The sequence below is a fragment of the Pocillopora damicornis genome, chromosome 13, assembly GCF_964200805.1.
Source record: "Pocillopora damicornis chromosome 13, jaPocDami1.2, whole genome shotgun sequence".
Taxonomy (NCBI): Eukaryota; Metazoa; Cnidaria; class Anthozoa; order Scleractinia; family Pocilloporidae; genus Pocillopora; species Pocillopora damicornis.
In genome coordinates this window covers 8,142,027-8,157,663 of record NC_142682.1, presented here as the reverse complement: position 1 = coordinate 8,157,663, position 15,637 = coordinate 8,142,027, and the positions used below count along the sequence as shown (strand labels likewise).

The 15,637-nt window shown below is 37.9% G+C and overlaps 2 protein-coding genes across 2 annotated transcripts; both read right to left on the bottom strand.

Moving 5' to 3' along the window:
- Positions 1 to 3,020: 3,020 nt before the first annotated feature.
- On the bottom strand, positions 3,021 to 8,641 carry LOC113684971 (RNA-binding protein 15). Its single transcript, XM_027202394.2, has one exon. The coding sequence runs from the start codon at positions 7,339 to 7,341 to the stop codon at positions 4,765 to 4,767; it is 2,577 nt and encodes an 858-aa protein (XP_027058195.2). The 5' UTR covers positions 7,342 to 8,641; the 3' UTR covers positions 3,021 to 4,764.
- Positions 8,642 to 10,427: 1,786 nt separating this feature from the next.
- Positions 10,428 to 15,633, bottom strand: LOC149035316 (protein kish-B-like). Its single transcript, XM_089192335.1, has 3 exons — positions 15,539 to 15,633; positions 12,792 to 12,923; positions 10,428 to 12,222 (listed from the first exon to the last, which is right to left on the bottom strand). Exons 1-3 carry the CDS (start codon positions 15,543 to 15,545, stop codon positions 12,140 to 12,142), a joined length of 222 nt encoding a protein of 73 aa, XP_089048461.1. The 5' UTR covers positions 15,546 to 15,633; the 3' UTR covers positions 10,428 to 12,139.
- Between the last annotated feature and the right edge of the window lie 4 nt (positions 15,634 to 15,637).

Here is a 15,637-nt window from a genome sequence, read left to right as displayed (position 1 = left end):
TAGCATTCTTGATGGGATTAAGTTTCATTACAGAATTCCAGTTTTCTTGTTCCTAAATTTTCATGAAGTAACTGAAATGCTGTGTACTCCCCAATCTGTCAAACTCTTGTCATTTTTTGTAACTCTCAAGAGCCTTTGCTGATTTGTAAGAGCAGTTGAGTGCAATCTCTGGTTTTGCTGTCAAAATAAGTCATAGGATTTAAAGATTACCTAAATATTACAAGTCATGGTATCAACTTATGATTACCGTAATTTCCGGTCGATTACCCGCACGGCCGATTACCCGCACCGGCCGATTATTGCATACGGCGAAAAAAAAATTCAACGGATTACCCGCACCGGTGGATAACCCGCACGTTGTTATTCAACTTTTTCGGTGGCGAAAACGTGACATTAAGGCGATACATTTCAGTCTTTCGATTCAGACATGTGCACAATTCTGTGTCAATATTAGCTTATACTTTATTGATTGATTATTGCTGCTGCTCTATTACCGATTTCATCGGCAAGAGTTATTACTCTAAGCTTATAATCAAACGTAAAACTGTGACGTGGGCGTTTCACAGCAGGCATTTTAACTTAATTGGTGACTCGTGGATACACTTATCGCGAATGATCGAGGTTTATAATTCTTATTCAGTCAGTTACCTTTTTATAGCATGTAGGAGCGTAATGAGCAATATCCATTGTTCATTTGTCGTTAAAATACTTTTTCAGCGCGAAATTAGTTAAGTTTCGCACCTATTATTTTCAACATTCTGGTGATGCATTTGGGATTTAAAATTACTGTCGGCAATTTCTCAAAAAAATCGATATCTCCTGTTCTACTGGGCCTAACAAGTCCCTTAAAACGGGAAAATTCTCTTTAGCTCAAGCTAGTGAAAACTGGAAATTTGTTACTGATGCGCCGGATATCCTTGGATTATTTTTGTCACCATCAAGGTTTTGTTTTCACGCGTGCCGATAAAAATTTGTTTGTCACGCAACTAATTATGCGTGAAATAAACTCGAGTTGGCATCATGTTTTCGTGCCGCTTTGTGGCACTTTTGATACAATAAAATTCATTTGAGAGGTGGAAACGCAGGTAGGTGAGAAATTTTTTCAATTCAACTTCCAGAAGAATTTAAAATTGTCACATAACCCGCACCTCCCTATTACCCGCAGTGGCGCGGATTTAATGCAAAATCAACAGATTACCCGCGGGTAATCGACCGGAAATTACGGTAGTTATCTTCTAAAAGTGTTCTCAAAACATTCCTCAAAATTCTGGTTAGAACACAGCTACACTCTTCAAGGCTACCTACAACCTTCTTCAATTCCACCAAACCCTTGTAGTTGCTTCCTGTTTATGGCTTTCTTCCCTCATTATTGGGCCATCAGTATACATACATGTCCCTGCTACCTTTCAGGAACTGAGTCAGCAAAAATTCCATGAGGTTGAGGAGAGGTTAGGAAATTACATTGTGATTCAGGGGAAATAAATGGTAAGGAAAAATTGAAACAACAATAAAACTGCAGATTCACATCATGTAAAAATTGATTTGTTACAATGTTAATGTCAAAATTCAATTCCCTTGAAGCAAAAACATGAACTATCATATTTTGTAAATAATTGAGACACTATGGGTGCCCTTCTTGGTCATGAACCAATTTTTTATTTCATTGATAATCCCATTTATTTTTCAAAAGCACTGGACTGCACTTTATTGCTTTATTGGCATGACAAACCATTTAGGATGTTGGGAGAAACATTGAAAAGTTAGAGAATTACTCCCCTCCAGCTCCTCATTAACAAACTTTTCTTGTGTTCTCCTGACATCCTGTATGGGGTAGAATGCTTGTAAGCTGATAGAAAGTGCAGTCTATCTCTTGGAGTGGATGCTGAAATTTTACTGTTTAAAAAACCCAGCTATTGTTGAGGGTCAGTCTTAAAAACCAGTGAAAATTGCATTTTGAGGATACTGATTGGCTAGTTTGAAGGTGATTGGCAGGAAACAAAACCAATCTGACCAGAATGACACAGCTTTGATTGATACATGAAATTTGACTCCTAAGCAAATGTTTGTATCCACTTGTTCAGATCAGCCAATACTTACTTTGCTGCTTTGCAGTAGAACTAAATCAGAGGTAGAAGGCTTTAAAAATAATTTATTCAGGGTTTCTACCAGTTGCAAATGTTGTATGCCACATTTCTTGTATTTCTTGTACTGCAGAATAGCATTCTCCTTTCATAATGGTGAAGCTTTGGTATAGTTGAACTGTTTCAAAGCAACCACTTTTGAAACCTTTCATGAGAAGACACTAATTTATGGTCTCAAAAAACATTTCATTTTGGACATGCTGCATACAAATACTTTTTCACATCCTACAGATGTCTCTCTGTAGGAAGATGAGTGAGTTTCCACATTCCACCAAAACTGACCCTTTCAAAGGTTTTAACCCTCTTTAATGAAGGATTTTAAACTTGCATTAAGCTAATGATAAAGAAACTGTTCCAGAAGCATCATACTTCTATTTTCATGATTACTGGTCCAGCCAGACTACTTTGAGTATCAATTTTTAGAAATCCTTTAGAAGTGCAAGTGGTAAATGTAAGGTATCTAAACATGTTTCCACATTTAATTTGGTTGGTCAGACATTTTCCACTTTCAAAATGTTTGTAGTAAAGTTTGACTTCCAACTCCAATCTCATATTTAATCAAATCAATAATGATGTACCCATGGCCGCTCATGGTAAAATATTGAAGTACAGCTCCACTTTTGACTCAATAATCAGCATAACTAACACCATCCAACAATGTGCTGGTTACACCTGACATCACAGATTCAAAAGGATGGGTGTGCAGTCTCCAATTGCATCAGAGGGTCACACATACCCTGGAATGTTGCATGAAAATGAAGTCAGTGTTGTGAAACTGACGAGGCAATTTACGATGTTCCAAGAAAAAAAATTGTGAATCAGCCACTGAGCTGAGTGCTCCTGAACCCAGTGCTAACAAACAAGCCACTTGAACCAAAATCTCTTTCATAATCAGTTTAATAAATGTAATGCCATCTAATTGTTACACTCAAAGAGTTAAAAAAATGTCAACATGCCAAATGCACATGAACCAAAGAAGGCATACTTTCCATCTAACTCCAACTGGATGAAAGTAGAGGAGATCAGGGCCTCAATTCTTTACATCCTCTGAGTTACCAAGTGGAATAAATCATTGGAAACTGTAATATGTATACCAATAACCATCACGGTATAGAACTTACACGTAGCCATTTTCATTCTTTGGGTAACAGTGACAAGCTTGACCACTACAAAGATACGTATGGATTAACAATTTGCATATTATAAAAGCAAACTTCTTGGCAGAACACTAATTACTGGTTAAAATATGCATGACTTTTAATAATACTGCTTCCTCGAGGCTGAAATGCTTCCTTATTCAGTTTTAAACTGTTAAAGGCAATTTTCAAATGACTGTCTGTGGTTATCTGGGATTGAATTCGGCACATGAGTGCACTTTGATTGGTTTAAAGTCTTAATTCCAACTGATCAGATGCAAAAGTAAGAGCAATTGGGATTTGGTCAGTCTCCTTCCCCTGCAGTTGAGCCTAATTTGTATTACCTCTTATAAAAATTGCATTGGCTCTAATAATCTTTGTCCTGTTTGACTGTCTCAGTTACCTTGGTTTTGTTTTAAGCCAATCAATTGAAAAGAGCCCTGTCTAACTTTAAACAAGAGGGAGAGTTGCCTTGATTAAACACCAATTACCTTGAGAGTAAACGAACTGAACACACCATAATTCATAGATAGATGCTTACTCCTTTTGTCTGACTAAATGCAAAAATTGTTCTCAACATTACCACCAAATCCATGAAAGACGATTTACCCTAGTGTTATATCTACACCAAAAACAATTCAGTTATTTTACTGCCAGAATAGTCATAGGTAGGCATTTACTGCAAGTTTAACGTGCTTTATGAGGATGTTTGTAGCTCTAATGCTCTCTTGGCGCTATAACCCTTTCACTCCCTGGATCTAAATAGTAATTCTCCCTATTGTCTGCTATACAATTATTAAAATATTAGGGTGGAGAATTTGATGTTGGACCAAAAAATAATTCCCTGGTTGATATCTTCCCTAATGTCATCACTTATCTGCTTGATATTTTATTGATAATAAAGTTATAAAATCATGTCTTGGTCACTCCTGGGAGAGAAAGGGTTAAAAGAGACACCACTCCTCTGACTACCCTGTTGACCACTACTACTGAGCAAGATTAAGAACATAAACTACTCTTAAGAGTCCTCGGTCCATTATGACACACAAATTATAAAGGCCAAAAGCTAGATTTGAAGATCTGTGAGAACCAGTGAACATTAATGCAGCTTAACAATTTGAAGAAGGCACCTTCCAGGCTGTAAGCCTTGTAGATATTTAAATGCCTGTGCTTCAAGACAAGGCAGAACAAAAGGTGACATGACAACAAGGATTTCTTTTCAAAGTTATTGGTAATAATAAGGCAACTTGGCAAGAGTTCTTTACGACGAGACCTTGATCCAAAAGACAAAAGAACTGCAGACAATATGATGAGGTCATTGACACAAACACTTAATTCCAGTCAAGGTGACAATAAGCCTTTGGGCCTTTTGAGTTCCAGGAGAGAGTTCACAATTAAACAAATCTAATGAAGCCAGTCCTCCAGTAAAGAAGCAGCATTTAATATATAAGAGTGATGAAAAAACTTTAGAGTCACACAGAAACTTTTTAGCCACTGCCACGGATAACAAGAATAACCAGATGATCTTCTTTTGATGGTTCAGGTGACAAGTGTGGAGCTATACGTACCAGATGCTCATGTGAAAACTGACATGGAGGAAATGCATGTAAAACACCAACATCATCCTTTGTTGTTGCCGGATTTCCAGGAGTCACAGGAAGGTTTACAACTGCAGCTGCTTGTTTCTGCTTGAGATAGGTCATGAGATTCCTCAATGGTCTTTGTTGCAAAGCTTCATCAAATTCTGGGTCATCAGGAAGTGGTGTTTGAACACCAGGTAAAGCAAGTAATAAACAATGCCCGCTAGCTCCAGCAGTATTAATCCTTCGGGTGACTTCCTCCAGTTTAGGCTGGTCCAAACGAAGACGCTGAGTAATACGTAAAATTGAATTCTGTGAGGAGCCAGATCCATCTGAACGAAGCAATGAGTCAGCAACTTCAGGATTTCCACCAATGAAATGCATTCGAACAGGAAATGCACTATTTTTAAGGATGAGTCCACCACGCCAAGCAACAGCAAATCTTTTGACAAGATCTTGTAAGGTTTCCCTTCCAGTGGCGATGGCATTCTCATTTCCCTGTTCCGCTGATTCCTTTGGCTCGATGTCTTTCAGAGAATCTTCTTTGTCACTGGGTGTTTTGTTGTCATTAGGATCATTACTACTGCTCCTTTTATGCTCAGTACCATTGCCAGAATTTAGGCTATCTCCTCGTGAACGACTGAAGCGTGTGTCTAAAGAACTTGTTCCGCGATGCGAGTCTGAAGGTGATGTTGTACGCGAGTGGTTTGTGTGGTTTGGAGAGGGAGACCTAGTTCTTGGGCTTTTGCGACGTTTTGGGGGACTTCCATTATCCCTATATTCTTTGTTCCGCAGTGGGGAGGGTGGTCTACGTTTTCTAGTCCTGCTGATGTCAATCTCTCGCTGAGGCAACGGTGAATGGTCATTAGGTGGAAAATCATCCATTGGAGGAGGCCGCTGTCTGAAGCGTTGCTGCCCTCTAGAATTTCGGTCCAGAGACCTCTTGTCCCAATTATCTGAGTCATCAACACAAACATTTTGCTCATCTCTTGGCCAGCTGCTTGAGCTAAAAGATCTCTGGGGAGGAAGATCATGTTGACGTCCAAGATCGTGTTTAAACGAATTACTCTCTTCGCGCCAATTTCTGTAATCACTTTCATTCGTAGGAAGAGGCTCCCGACCGCGGTAAGGCGATGGCTCACGCTTTCGATCGTATACTCGGTCACTTTCGTAGGTTCTATTTCCCTGATCCATAGCAAACAAGTCATCATCAACTCTGTTTTCGACATTGATCCGGTTTCTCGGTGGAGTTAGCGGTTGTCTCAAACGCGGGTCTTGTAAATGATCTTTATCTGCAAAATCAATTTTCAAACGACGATCACGGCCGCCAAGAGGAAATCCACGCATTTCACGAGCAGCGACCGACGCAGCATCCAAACTGTCGTACAAAATGTAAGCATGATCGTCGCCTTTTTCGTAGTCAATCTTTCTGATGGCACCAAACCGATCAAATTCTCGTTCCAGCTCGACAATCGAGGTCCACTGCCCTAAACCACCCACCCATAAACGGGTAGTTTGTTGACTTTTTCCGTAACCAATTTTCACGCGGTTACGACCGATAATTTCACCTTGCATATCCACACGCGCTTTAGCGGCAACATCAAGATCTGCAAACTTCACAAAAGCATAGGTGTTACCTTGTCCACGAGCTGGCCGTTTGATATCAACATCTAAAACAGCTCCAAATCTCTCGAAGGCACGACGCAATTCCTGACTAGAAATTCCCGTTTCCAAGTTTCCGACAAAGAGCGTCCTCGTAGCTTTAGGGTCATCTTCTGGGGGAATGTACTCTGCGGGCCGAATTTGATTTTGCTGTCCAAACATGCCCGTACTTTTATAATTCTTTCGATCGTTGTCACCGCGATTTCGATCGAGATCAAACTGTGGGTTATTTCGTTGAGTTCGACGTGTAGGAGAAGGCGGTCGACTGTAGTTCTGCGGGTACTCGTTCGGACTATAACTTCGTCGAGACGTCCTTTCGGGAAAATCGTAATCTACCGGCCGTTCGAACAGAAGAAGACGTCCACGGCGTTCAATAGCACGCCTTGCCTCGCGAGCATCGTCAATGTTTCGGAAGTATACAATTCCATAACGGTCATCATCCCGTCCAGACAAGTGCACGGTTATCTCGGCTACTCCGAACTTTTTGAACTCGTGGAATATTTCTTGTTTCACAGACTGGTCTCCGACATTACTAGGAAGATTCGAGAGCCGGATGTGGGGTTCAGATTCTCGGTCTATTCTCTTTCGCTGGTTTTGATAGTTATTTTCGTTTCGCATATTTACATTTGAGCTGCGCTTATACGTCCTAACATCGATCTTCCTTGTCAATGAAGCACTTCGGCGGATCGGGGAACCACTATCCCGTGCGCTTTCCGGCGAAGATAATCTATCGCGAACCCCATTATCGTCGAATTCCCTCTGTGAACGAATTCGTTTAGGCTTCGAAAGCGTCTCTGAATCAGAAGACCTCTTCATGACCATTATTTGTCCGCTTGCTACCGAAGAGTGTAAGTGGTCCCTATTACGATCCAAGATGGCGGTTAGTAAAGTCAGCTTGTGTAGCTAGCGCTGTGACGTACACGTGGGGTCTAAATGTTTTTTGTACTGAGAAATCGCATTATGATCATAACAAAGTTATCAGCCATTTGTCCAATTGTTTATTAATGTGAAAAAATCGGAGGTCTCTATTCCAAGTTTTGAGAGTGAGAAGAAGTCTTTAAATAGGGTCGTGGGCTGCAATACTGCAGAAAATTAGGGAGGTTAAGGCGATGATTAGTGAGGATACTTAATGTACTTGCTAATTCGTTTAGCTCTCAAGTGTTGCCTGATTGGTCATCATATTCTTATTACTTTACTCCTGTACCAATGGCGTTTGAGCAATCGATCATGAAGGCCTAAGGAAGACAAATCCAGATGGCCGATGGCACTTTTACTTTCATTTACTGCAAAAGAAACTTGAGAACACGATGGAAACTGAAAATTCCACTTTGAGAAGAGAAAAGGAAAATAAATTTATTTCTTCTGTTCTAGTTGGCGAATAAATTGCAGTTATGATCAACGAAGCTACACACGCTGAGGAAAAAAAGAGCACATTGATATATATCCTACAGCTGTCCTAGAGCAGTTGTTATGTAAATTTATCTAAAACGATTTAAACTTTCATGAATGAACGCGAACATCAGAACAGTGGGTGTGGACATCAATGATAAAAAGAATCTCTTTAACCCAAGTTATAAGTTTGATTCCATTGTTGTTTAGTGACACCTGCGGTACTTATACCTGAGATTTATGTTAATCGATTAGATTTTAATAACTGCATCAGCACACTTAGCCTCTCGCCCTGATGTTAATTTTGAGCTTTAAGGGGAAATATTCAATTTTCTAATTCTATGAAGAATGTATCATGTTCTACGTCTAATTTCAAGAGGCAAAATATTTTGTAAACTGGCAGTTTACCTGATCAGAAAGATGATGAAGAGTTATGATTAATACAAGAAGTTTTCATCTTTTTCGAATGTTTCTCATTTTCGTTGTAGGCCATTCTCAAATCTTTGCGCCTGCAACCCGTTACAGAGTGAAACAAGTATGACAAACGCAGCTATGGGTTTCATATTTCATTTTAGACATTTTTTTTAGCCGTGGCTTATTTTGAGATGGATGTGATTTCACATTAATTTTAATGTGTATCATTGTTTTATAAGGAGTGAAAGAGGGTTTTGTACCACAGAAGCCAAAAAGTCGTGTCATTCTGTTTATGGAAAAAAAAAAAAAAGAAAAAAAAAAAAGTGAGCTTCATTTACATATTTCCTCCAGAAACCAAAACACACCGCTCGTCAGAACTTGCTAAAAGGATTCCTGTCAATTTCTTTTGGCCCTCGTTATTAGTTTAGGCAAGGGCGGTTTTTCACCCTCAGAGAGTATGATGCCTTGAGCAAAGCCATTCGGCGAGAGATCTTCTTGGGGTCTAGTGTAAAAATAGAAAAATTTACGTCATCAGTGAAGATTCGAACCTCGTCCGGTTTCAGTTCTGTGCGAGAAGTTTATAAGCCTTGGTTACCCTTTTTGGGAGGCTGTGGAACATGAATCTAAGTACAGCCCTTCCTCCTCCCTGCAGTTAACATCATCGTAGCGCCAAAAGACCGGTTCGGAAAGTACATTTCAGACCGCTGATTTTTGTAATCTCTTGTTAGGATCACTGCTTACTTATGTAACAATTCGACTGCGATCACACTTGAAATTGTTAAGATTGCTTGAGGGTGGATGTTCGCCAACGAACTATTTTAAGGACAGGTTAATTGATAACGTAAATTGGCCACCGTTAAGAGTTTCAAAGCTGACGTTTCGAACGTTAGCCCCACTCCATTCACTCTGACGAGCGTTGAAAGAGTTGAAAGAAGCTCCAGATATCCAAACGTTCAGGATTTAATGAAATTCAATTATTAACAATTATTCTATTCGCCCTCCTTGGATACGAGATTGAATATAGCTAACCTGGCGCTACGCGCCTCGTTGGCATTTTACATCGCGCACTTATTGATTAATTGTTAAATAGCTGGCAGCGCTCGTGGGCAAGATGAAGCGAATTGGCTACCCGAGCGGATGGGCCCATCCGCTCGGGATTGCACGCTTTGATCCCGCGAAAGTAAAATAGTGGAGCGGAGTAAGAAATATGTCGTAATTTCGGACAATTTCTGGAATGGTATTGCAAAAAGCGACTGAAGACAGTCAAAACAATGAAAGCATAAACGAGAACGTACCACTTACTGTTGGCTTTCTTCCGAAGCACTCGAAAATAAAAAAGTCATTCTTGATTCTTTTTAATCTTTTTGATATTAACTAAATTTTTCATTGACCAGGCTTGATCGATCAAGATGGGTGCATATTAGCCTCGTTCTTGTTTCGTGTTTTTAACAAATTGAGGAACTAAGGCGATACCCTCTCATCTTAATCGCACGCTTGGTCAACAACGCTTATATCAAGGCAATTTAGTATTATCAACCGAGTTGATAACGTAAATTAGCCACCGTAAAAAGTTTAAAAGCTCACGTTTTGAGTGTTAGCCCTTCGTTATGCTACAGTCTCTTTAGTAACTTATCCTCTTTGTTCATTTGCATATTTCAAGGGTCTCACTTCTCCACGCCCTCCAAAGCTTGAGAAAAGAGAGATCTAGAAAAGAGGTAGGACCGAAAGTGGCTGCTTCAGTAGTTTATACAAATTCCTTTTTTTGTTGCTTTGCAAATGTCTTCCACTGACAACTGAGATGGATGATTATGCCCGAGTTATGGTCTTGACAAAAAAGGCATAGTGCTTTTCATGTCCCCATGGGAAATGGAAAAAATAAAGAGAAGGAAAAGGGGTAGAAAAAATGTATACAAATAGGGAACCAGAAAGGGAGAAAGAACGAAGGCACAGAGCAATTTGTATGGAAGATACAAAAATGAAAGACAGGGAGACAAAGGAAAGAGGCTGTTGTATTTCAACAAGGGGCTACTGAAGGGCATCTTTTTATGCAAATTTAGCCCAGTACTTATAGACTCAAAGACATAATTACGAAATGTTTGTGGACGTTTTCGGTCGCAAGTTGTTTATTAAATTAAACATCATGTAACTGTTCTTTCGTTTTGAAGTTAATGTACCGTTACCCAAATGGTTCAGAAATAAATGGCTTCTTGATGCACAATGAATCATACATGAGGTGAAACCTCTTCAAATAGTTATTAAAAAAGAAAGTATAAGCTGACGATTGACAAATACACATTAAGTTTCTACTGAAATCTGTCAACCCTTTAACTCCCAAGATATTTTTAGTAATTCTCCTCACTGTCTGCTATACAATTCTTCTGATGTTACTTCTGAGAATTTGGTATTGGATCAACCAATAATCCTCTAATTGATACTTTTCTCGGTTCTCATCACTTGTCTTCTTAATTTTGTATTGATATTATAAAGAAGAAATGCTCTCTTGGTCACTCATGGGAGTTAAGGTGTTAAATCTTTTCTCCAAGTGCACACAAATAGGTAAATGAAACAATAATTGATATTTATTCAAGTGCCTTTTGATTGAGTGTTGTAAAACCAAACCCAAGGCAATCACAACAGCTGGATATAGCAAAGAAAACATCACCAGGAGTTAATGAAAATTGAACTAAAAACAGGCAATCTGCCTGAAACATGGGAAAATGCAATTAACCAAGTTGCAATTAGCTTTAGTTGATTGGCAGAGAAAGTGGTGAAAGTTTTCTGTACCAGTCACAAATGAAATAATGCAAACCAAAGTAATCCAGGAGTACTATTAACACACAATTTAAAAATTTATCTAAAAAAACCTTACATGTGCACACCTTATGAAAATATACTAATTGAAGATGCCTTACCTGAAAAGGAAGTTATAGTTACTAGCACATTCACTATAATAGAAATTGATTTGACTTTCATGATAAGGCATTTGCACAACAAGAAACTTCCACAAAGTACTACTTGCAGGAGGACTGACAGGATGGATGACAAGGGATATATTTCCTTTACAATTGCCTTCAACATACAAAGGCTAATAAATGGTTTTGAAAGTCAATAAGGAAACCACGCTCATTTGTGGAGAAATAGAGAGCATAACACCTTTGTGATGAGACTTACTTATAACATGTTCTGCTGGATTATTGCTGGTGTTTTCTAAATCTAGGTTTGAAGACATATACCCAGGAAGTTAGACTCATGTTGGAAAGGGCTGATAAACAGATACATTGCAGTCAAATAAATTACGCCATGGTGAGAAGTTTTGGTTACTGGTAGTACTATTGAAAACTCTTGTTATCATTTAGAAATATAAGAGCATCTTCCCCATGCTATGAATCAAATCTTGCAATTGGCCACATATCAATAATTACAATGACCATAAGCTAGTGAAAGTCAAAATCTAATTCCCCTTGTAAGTGCCACAGAGCACCACTGAATGTGATACAGCTTCATTGGAGAAATACCACACTTCCCCCCCAAAAATAAATTATTCAAATTGTTCACATTTCTATAATACAAGAAGTAGGTGGGATAGGGTTTTCTACAGTGTCAGTGCTGTAAGAAAAACCCAGAAACTTAACTAATGTCATATTTTTATGGACTTAATCACAATACCAAGCATTGTCACTACTCCTTCAAATAAGATCTTTGAAAGTATCTTCCTCTAAGTAAATGTTTCCTTGAAAACCACACCCATGTTTAAGAATGTGTTCCCTTGTAGTCCTTGGCAGGGATATGTAAACCCAAACCGCTCTGTCAAGTTCCTTTACTTCAGGATAAGAATATAAAGTGCCATTAAAACACAAGATAGTGCCACAACCCAGTGTAGGCGAATTCCTATAACTGCAGCTACAAGGAAATAAACACAAACACTTAATTCAAATATTGCATGTACCTTAATGAACCTAGTTTTTCTTCCATGAACCTACAAAAATCTGACTATACTTTCACTACTGGAACTGCTCATAGCCTTTTTTCAAAATGGATGCGAGGAAGAATTTTGGATTTAACATATTAAAAATGTGCTTTGTGCAGTTACTAGCCAAAACAATAAAGTTGATAGAAATCATGAAAAAAAAAATAGATGCAATAAGGATAAGAAAAGCAAAAAAAATATAAACTGAAATTAGTGGATTAACAAAATGCAGTACAAGTAAAACAGAACATTCTGTTGCTGATGACCCAGATAGCGTCAAACTTCACTGCAAGGTGATCACACCATTTTTCAGGCAAAATTGTTAAAGGAAATGGTTGGTAGTTAAGATCAACAAATGATGGCTTGGAGGCAACCACAAGAGAGAGCTAAAACAATTTTAAAGAAGCATAAGACATTTGGGTTGTGTTAGTAGTTTAATTATAAGAAGGTGGCTGCAATGTGAAGATCCACTGTAAATGGAATTAACAACTTCATGGTTTACCTTTATAAAATACACCAAAGAATCCCTTCTTTTCAGAGAGAAAGAATGACTTCAGTCTGGGAACTCTTGTTATGTATGCACAAGTACAAATGATCAACAATGCCAACACCAAAACACCATCAAAAGAGTATACTGAAAAAAAAGAAAAAAATAAGTGAAATAAGGAATGAAATAATGGGAAAGAGACTAGTAACTAAAAACTAGTGGGTTGGTAGGCTTGGGTTTTCTCACTAACAAGATAAGCTGAATAATTAATAAATAATTTTGCTTTGCTAAACAACATGATAATGAAAAGCACTATGATTGGCTTGGTTTTTGTAATTTCTGACATTATTAGTAATACTGATTTTTGATTGGATGGAATTTCACAGATACAATAGACAAGGAGGAAATAAGAACCAGAGGCACTACTTGAAACAGTGAACTTATTTATTGGTCTGATCACTAAACAAAAATTAAGTGGTTTAATTTCATTGCCTGATACTTTGTTGAGTCCTTGAGCTTCAAGCTTTTCTTTTAGAATAACCTTCTCTGCCCCTGAGTCTAAATTAACTCTGCTAACTTGTTTCAGACTAGTATCCCATTGATAGTAGTATCTAGTATCCTTGACTAGTATCCCAGTTACCCATTGGGTAACATTTTTAATTTTTTAAATTGCCTCAAAAGGTTCCTGGTTACCAATCCTAAAAACAGGTCTATGATCTGTTACAGAGTCAATAGGACATCGTTAATGTGTAAACATCTTTCAGCCCACTTTTTCCAGCATGCTAGCATTCTGTTGTATTTCAACAAGTAAAAATTTGGAATGATAAAAGGAAAGATCTCAAAATTATACACAATTAAGTTTTAAAGTGTAAAAAAGTAACAGGCTTTTAACTGTTACGCAGTCAGATTCATACCCAGATCTAGAGCCATCCATCAATATGTAAACGACAATACCCCTAAAATTTAAGGGTGTATGTTTCCTACTCCTAGAGTGAAATAAATATTTCTTGACCATTTGCCACAGCTGCACAAATATCCTCAATAACCTTTTTTATGAGATTGTTTTAACTTCTTTTGCATTATGTGGAATGAGACACCATCAGCCGTTAAAAAAAATACAGTATCTCCCCTAGTCAATTGGAATATACCACAGATTCCTTGGCCAATTAAAGAAAAAATCATTTTGTTAAATTAGAGAATTGTGATAAGCACAAGATTTTATTTTGTACCTTTAAGAAAAAAGGCATACACAAGATATTGTATGTCAAACAATTCTTGGGAAAGGTTATTACAGTTCTGCACACTTTAGACACAATAATCAGATAAAAGGTAGAAATGGTAATAAATATCAAGGTTTTATAAGGGAATGTTCTTTTCTAGTTTAAGATGAATTTAGGTCAAAATGATTTCATACTTATTTTATTTGAATTATTTCCTTATTGTTCCAAGTAAATTAAAAAAATGTGTTCGAAATCACTTTAAGCCTTTGACCCCAAAGGGTGACTGGCATCTAATTTCTCCCTACAATATTACCTCTGAATCAAATAACAAAGTCAAAAGAATCTAGGAAATCATCACCAACTAAAGAAACTCTTGATTGTTAAACAAATTCTCCTTGTCAGCACCTTAGAAAATGTATAAAGAACAGTATGGAGAATACGCATACTGATACTAGGGTGTAAAAGGTTAACTGGCCTGAATTTCATTTGAATCTACAACATTTGCATAAGAAGACTCTGATCAGCTAAAGTTCTTTACAAGGGTGACTGTGTGATGTTAGACTGCATCTATAAACAGCTGTTTCTCCTTTTTCCCAGTGAGTCTATCTTGGATTGAAAAACTTACACATGTTTTACAGCACTTCATCAGGCCTGGATTTTTTTAAGTGTGGACAATGCTATTCACTAGATAAATCTCAATCCAGTGGATAGCCCAGGGCATTTTGTTAACAATTATCTGGAGAATAGCGATTTATCGGTTGAATAGTGTAACCCACTCATCGTAAAACTGGGTCTAAAAGCTAATTTCACATCAAAACAAGTGGCTGGTCTTTGTTTACATGATACTGAGAAGAGCTTTTGTGCTGGAATTTCGTTTTTACTTCAGTATGCAGTCTGGTTCACAATCAGGGTGAACTTGCACCGGTAGAACTCACTTCTGCCTACCAATTTCTGGCACTATCATGTAAACGAATACAAAGCCACGGGAAGAATTGGGGAGGTCTTGTGTCACATAGTTTTTACTACCTGCATCCCCCTAAAAAACCCTCCCACTAGAAAAGTCATTAATTTACGGATTTGAGGGCGCCATTTCCCCTTCTTTACAGATGATCCAAAAGATGATGCTGTTACAAAATTTTGCTGAAATATCCACCGGTTACAAAAAAATTATGCCTATAGTTTTTTGTAACGAATAAGTAACAAAAAAATCATTGAACGAAAGACCCAAGTACCTCTTAAAGGTAAACACGACACACTAAGCATTTAATTTGATGAACGTATATCAACTAGCGATCTAATGGGTGTAAGCAAAATTAACCCTTAAAAGGTAGATTTGTCATAGTTACACATGAGATACAATTCAAAGAACATTCTCTATGTTTTAGTTGAGAGTTTGCTTGAGATTTGAAGAATAAGAGTGAATTTCCATATTTCAACTTGCCACGTCCGTATATACAATCTATCAAATCAAGTCGACACAAACACAGAATTTAAACGAGCAATTTTGGCTTCAGTGTAGTCTGAATTAATTAAATACTTTACCGTTCATTTTAAGTCAACATTATCGTCCCAGATGATGGCTGTATTCAATTATTTCGCTTCCCATAAATTCCGAATCCTTCCTTCTTCGCTTGATCAAGC

Excerpts from the sequence above, each read along its gene's own strand:
- LOC113684971 (XM_027202394.2), bottom strand. The coding sequence starts at position 7,341 with ATGGTCATGAAGAGGTCTTCTGATTCAGAGACGCTTTCGAAGCCTAAA.
- LOC149035316 (XM_089192335.1), bottom strand. Across the intron at positions 12,223-12,791 it reads CTTTGGTGTATTTTATAAAG|CTGCAGTTATAGGAATTCGC; the intron begins GTAAACCATGAA and ends ATTTCCTTGTAG.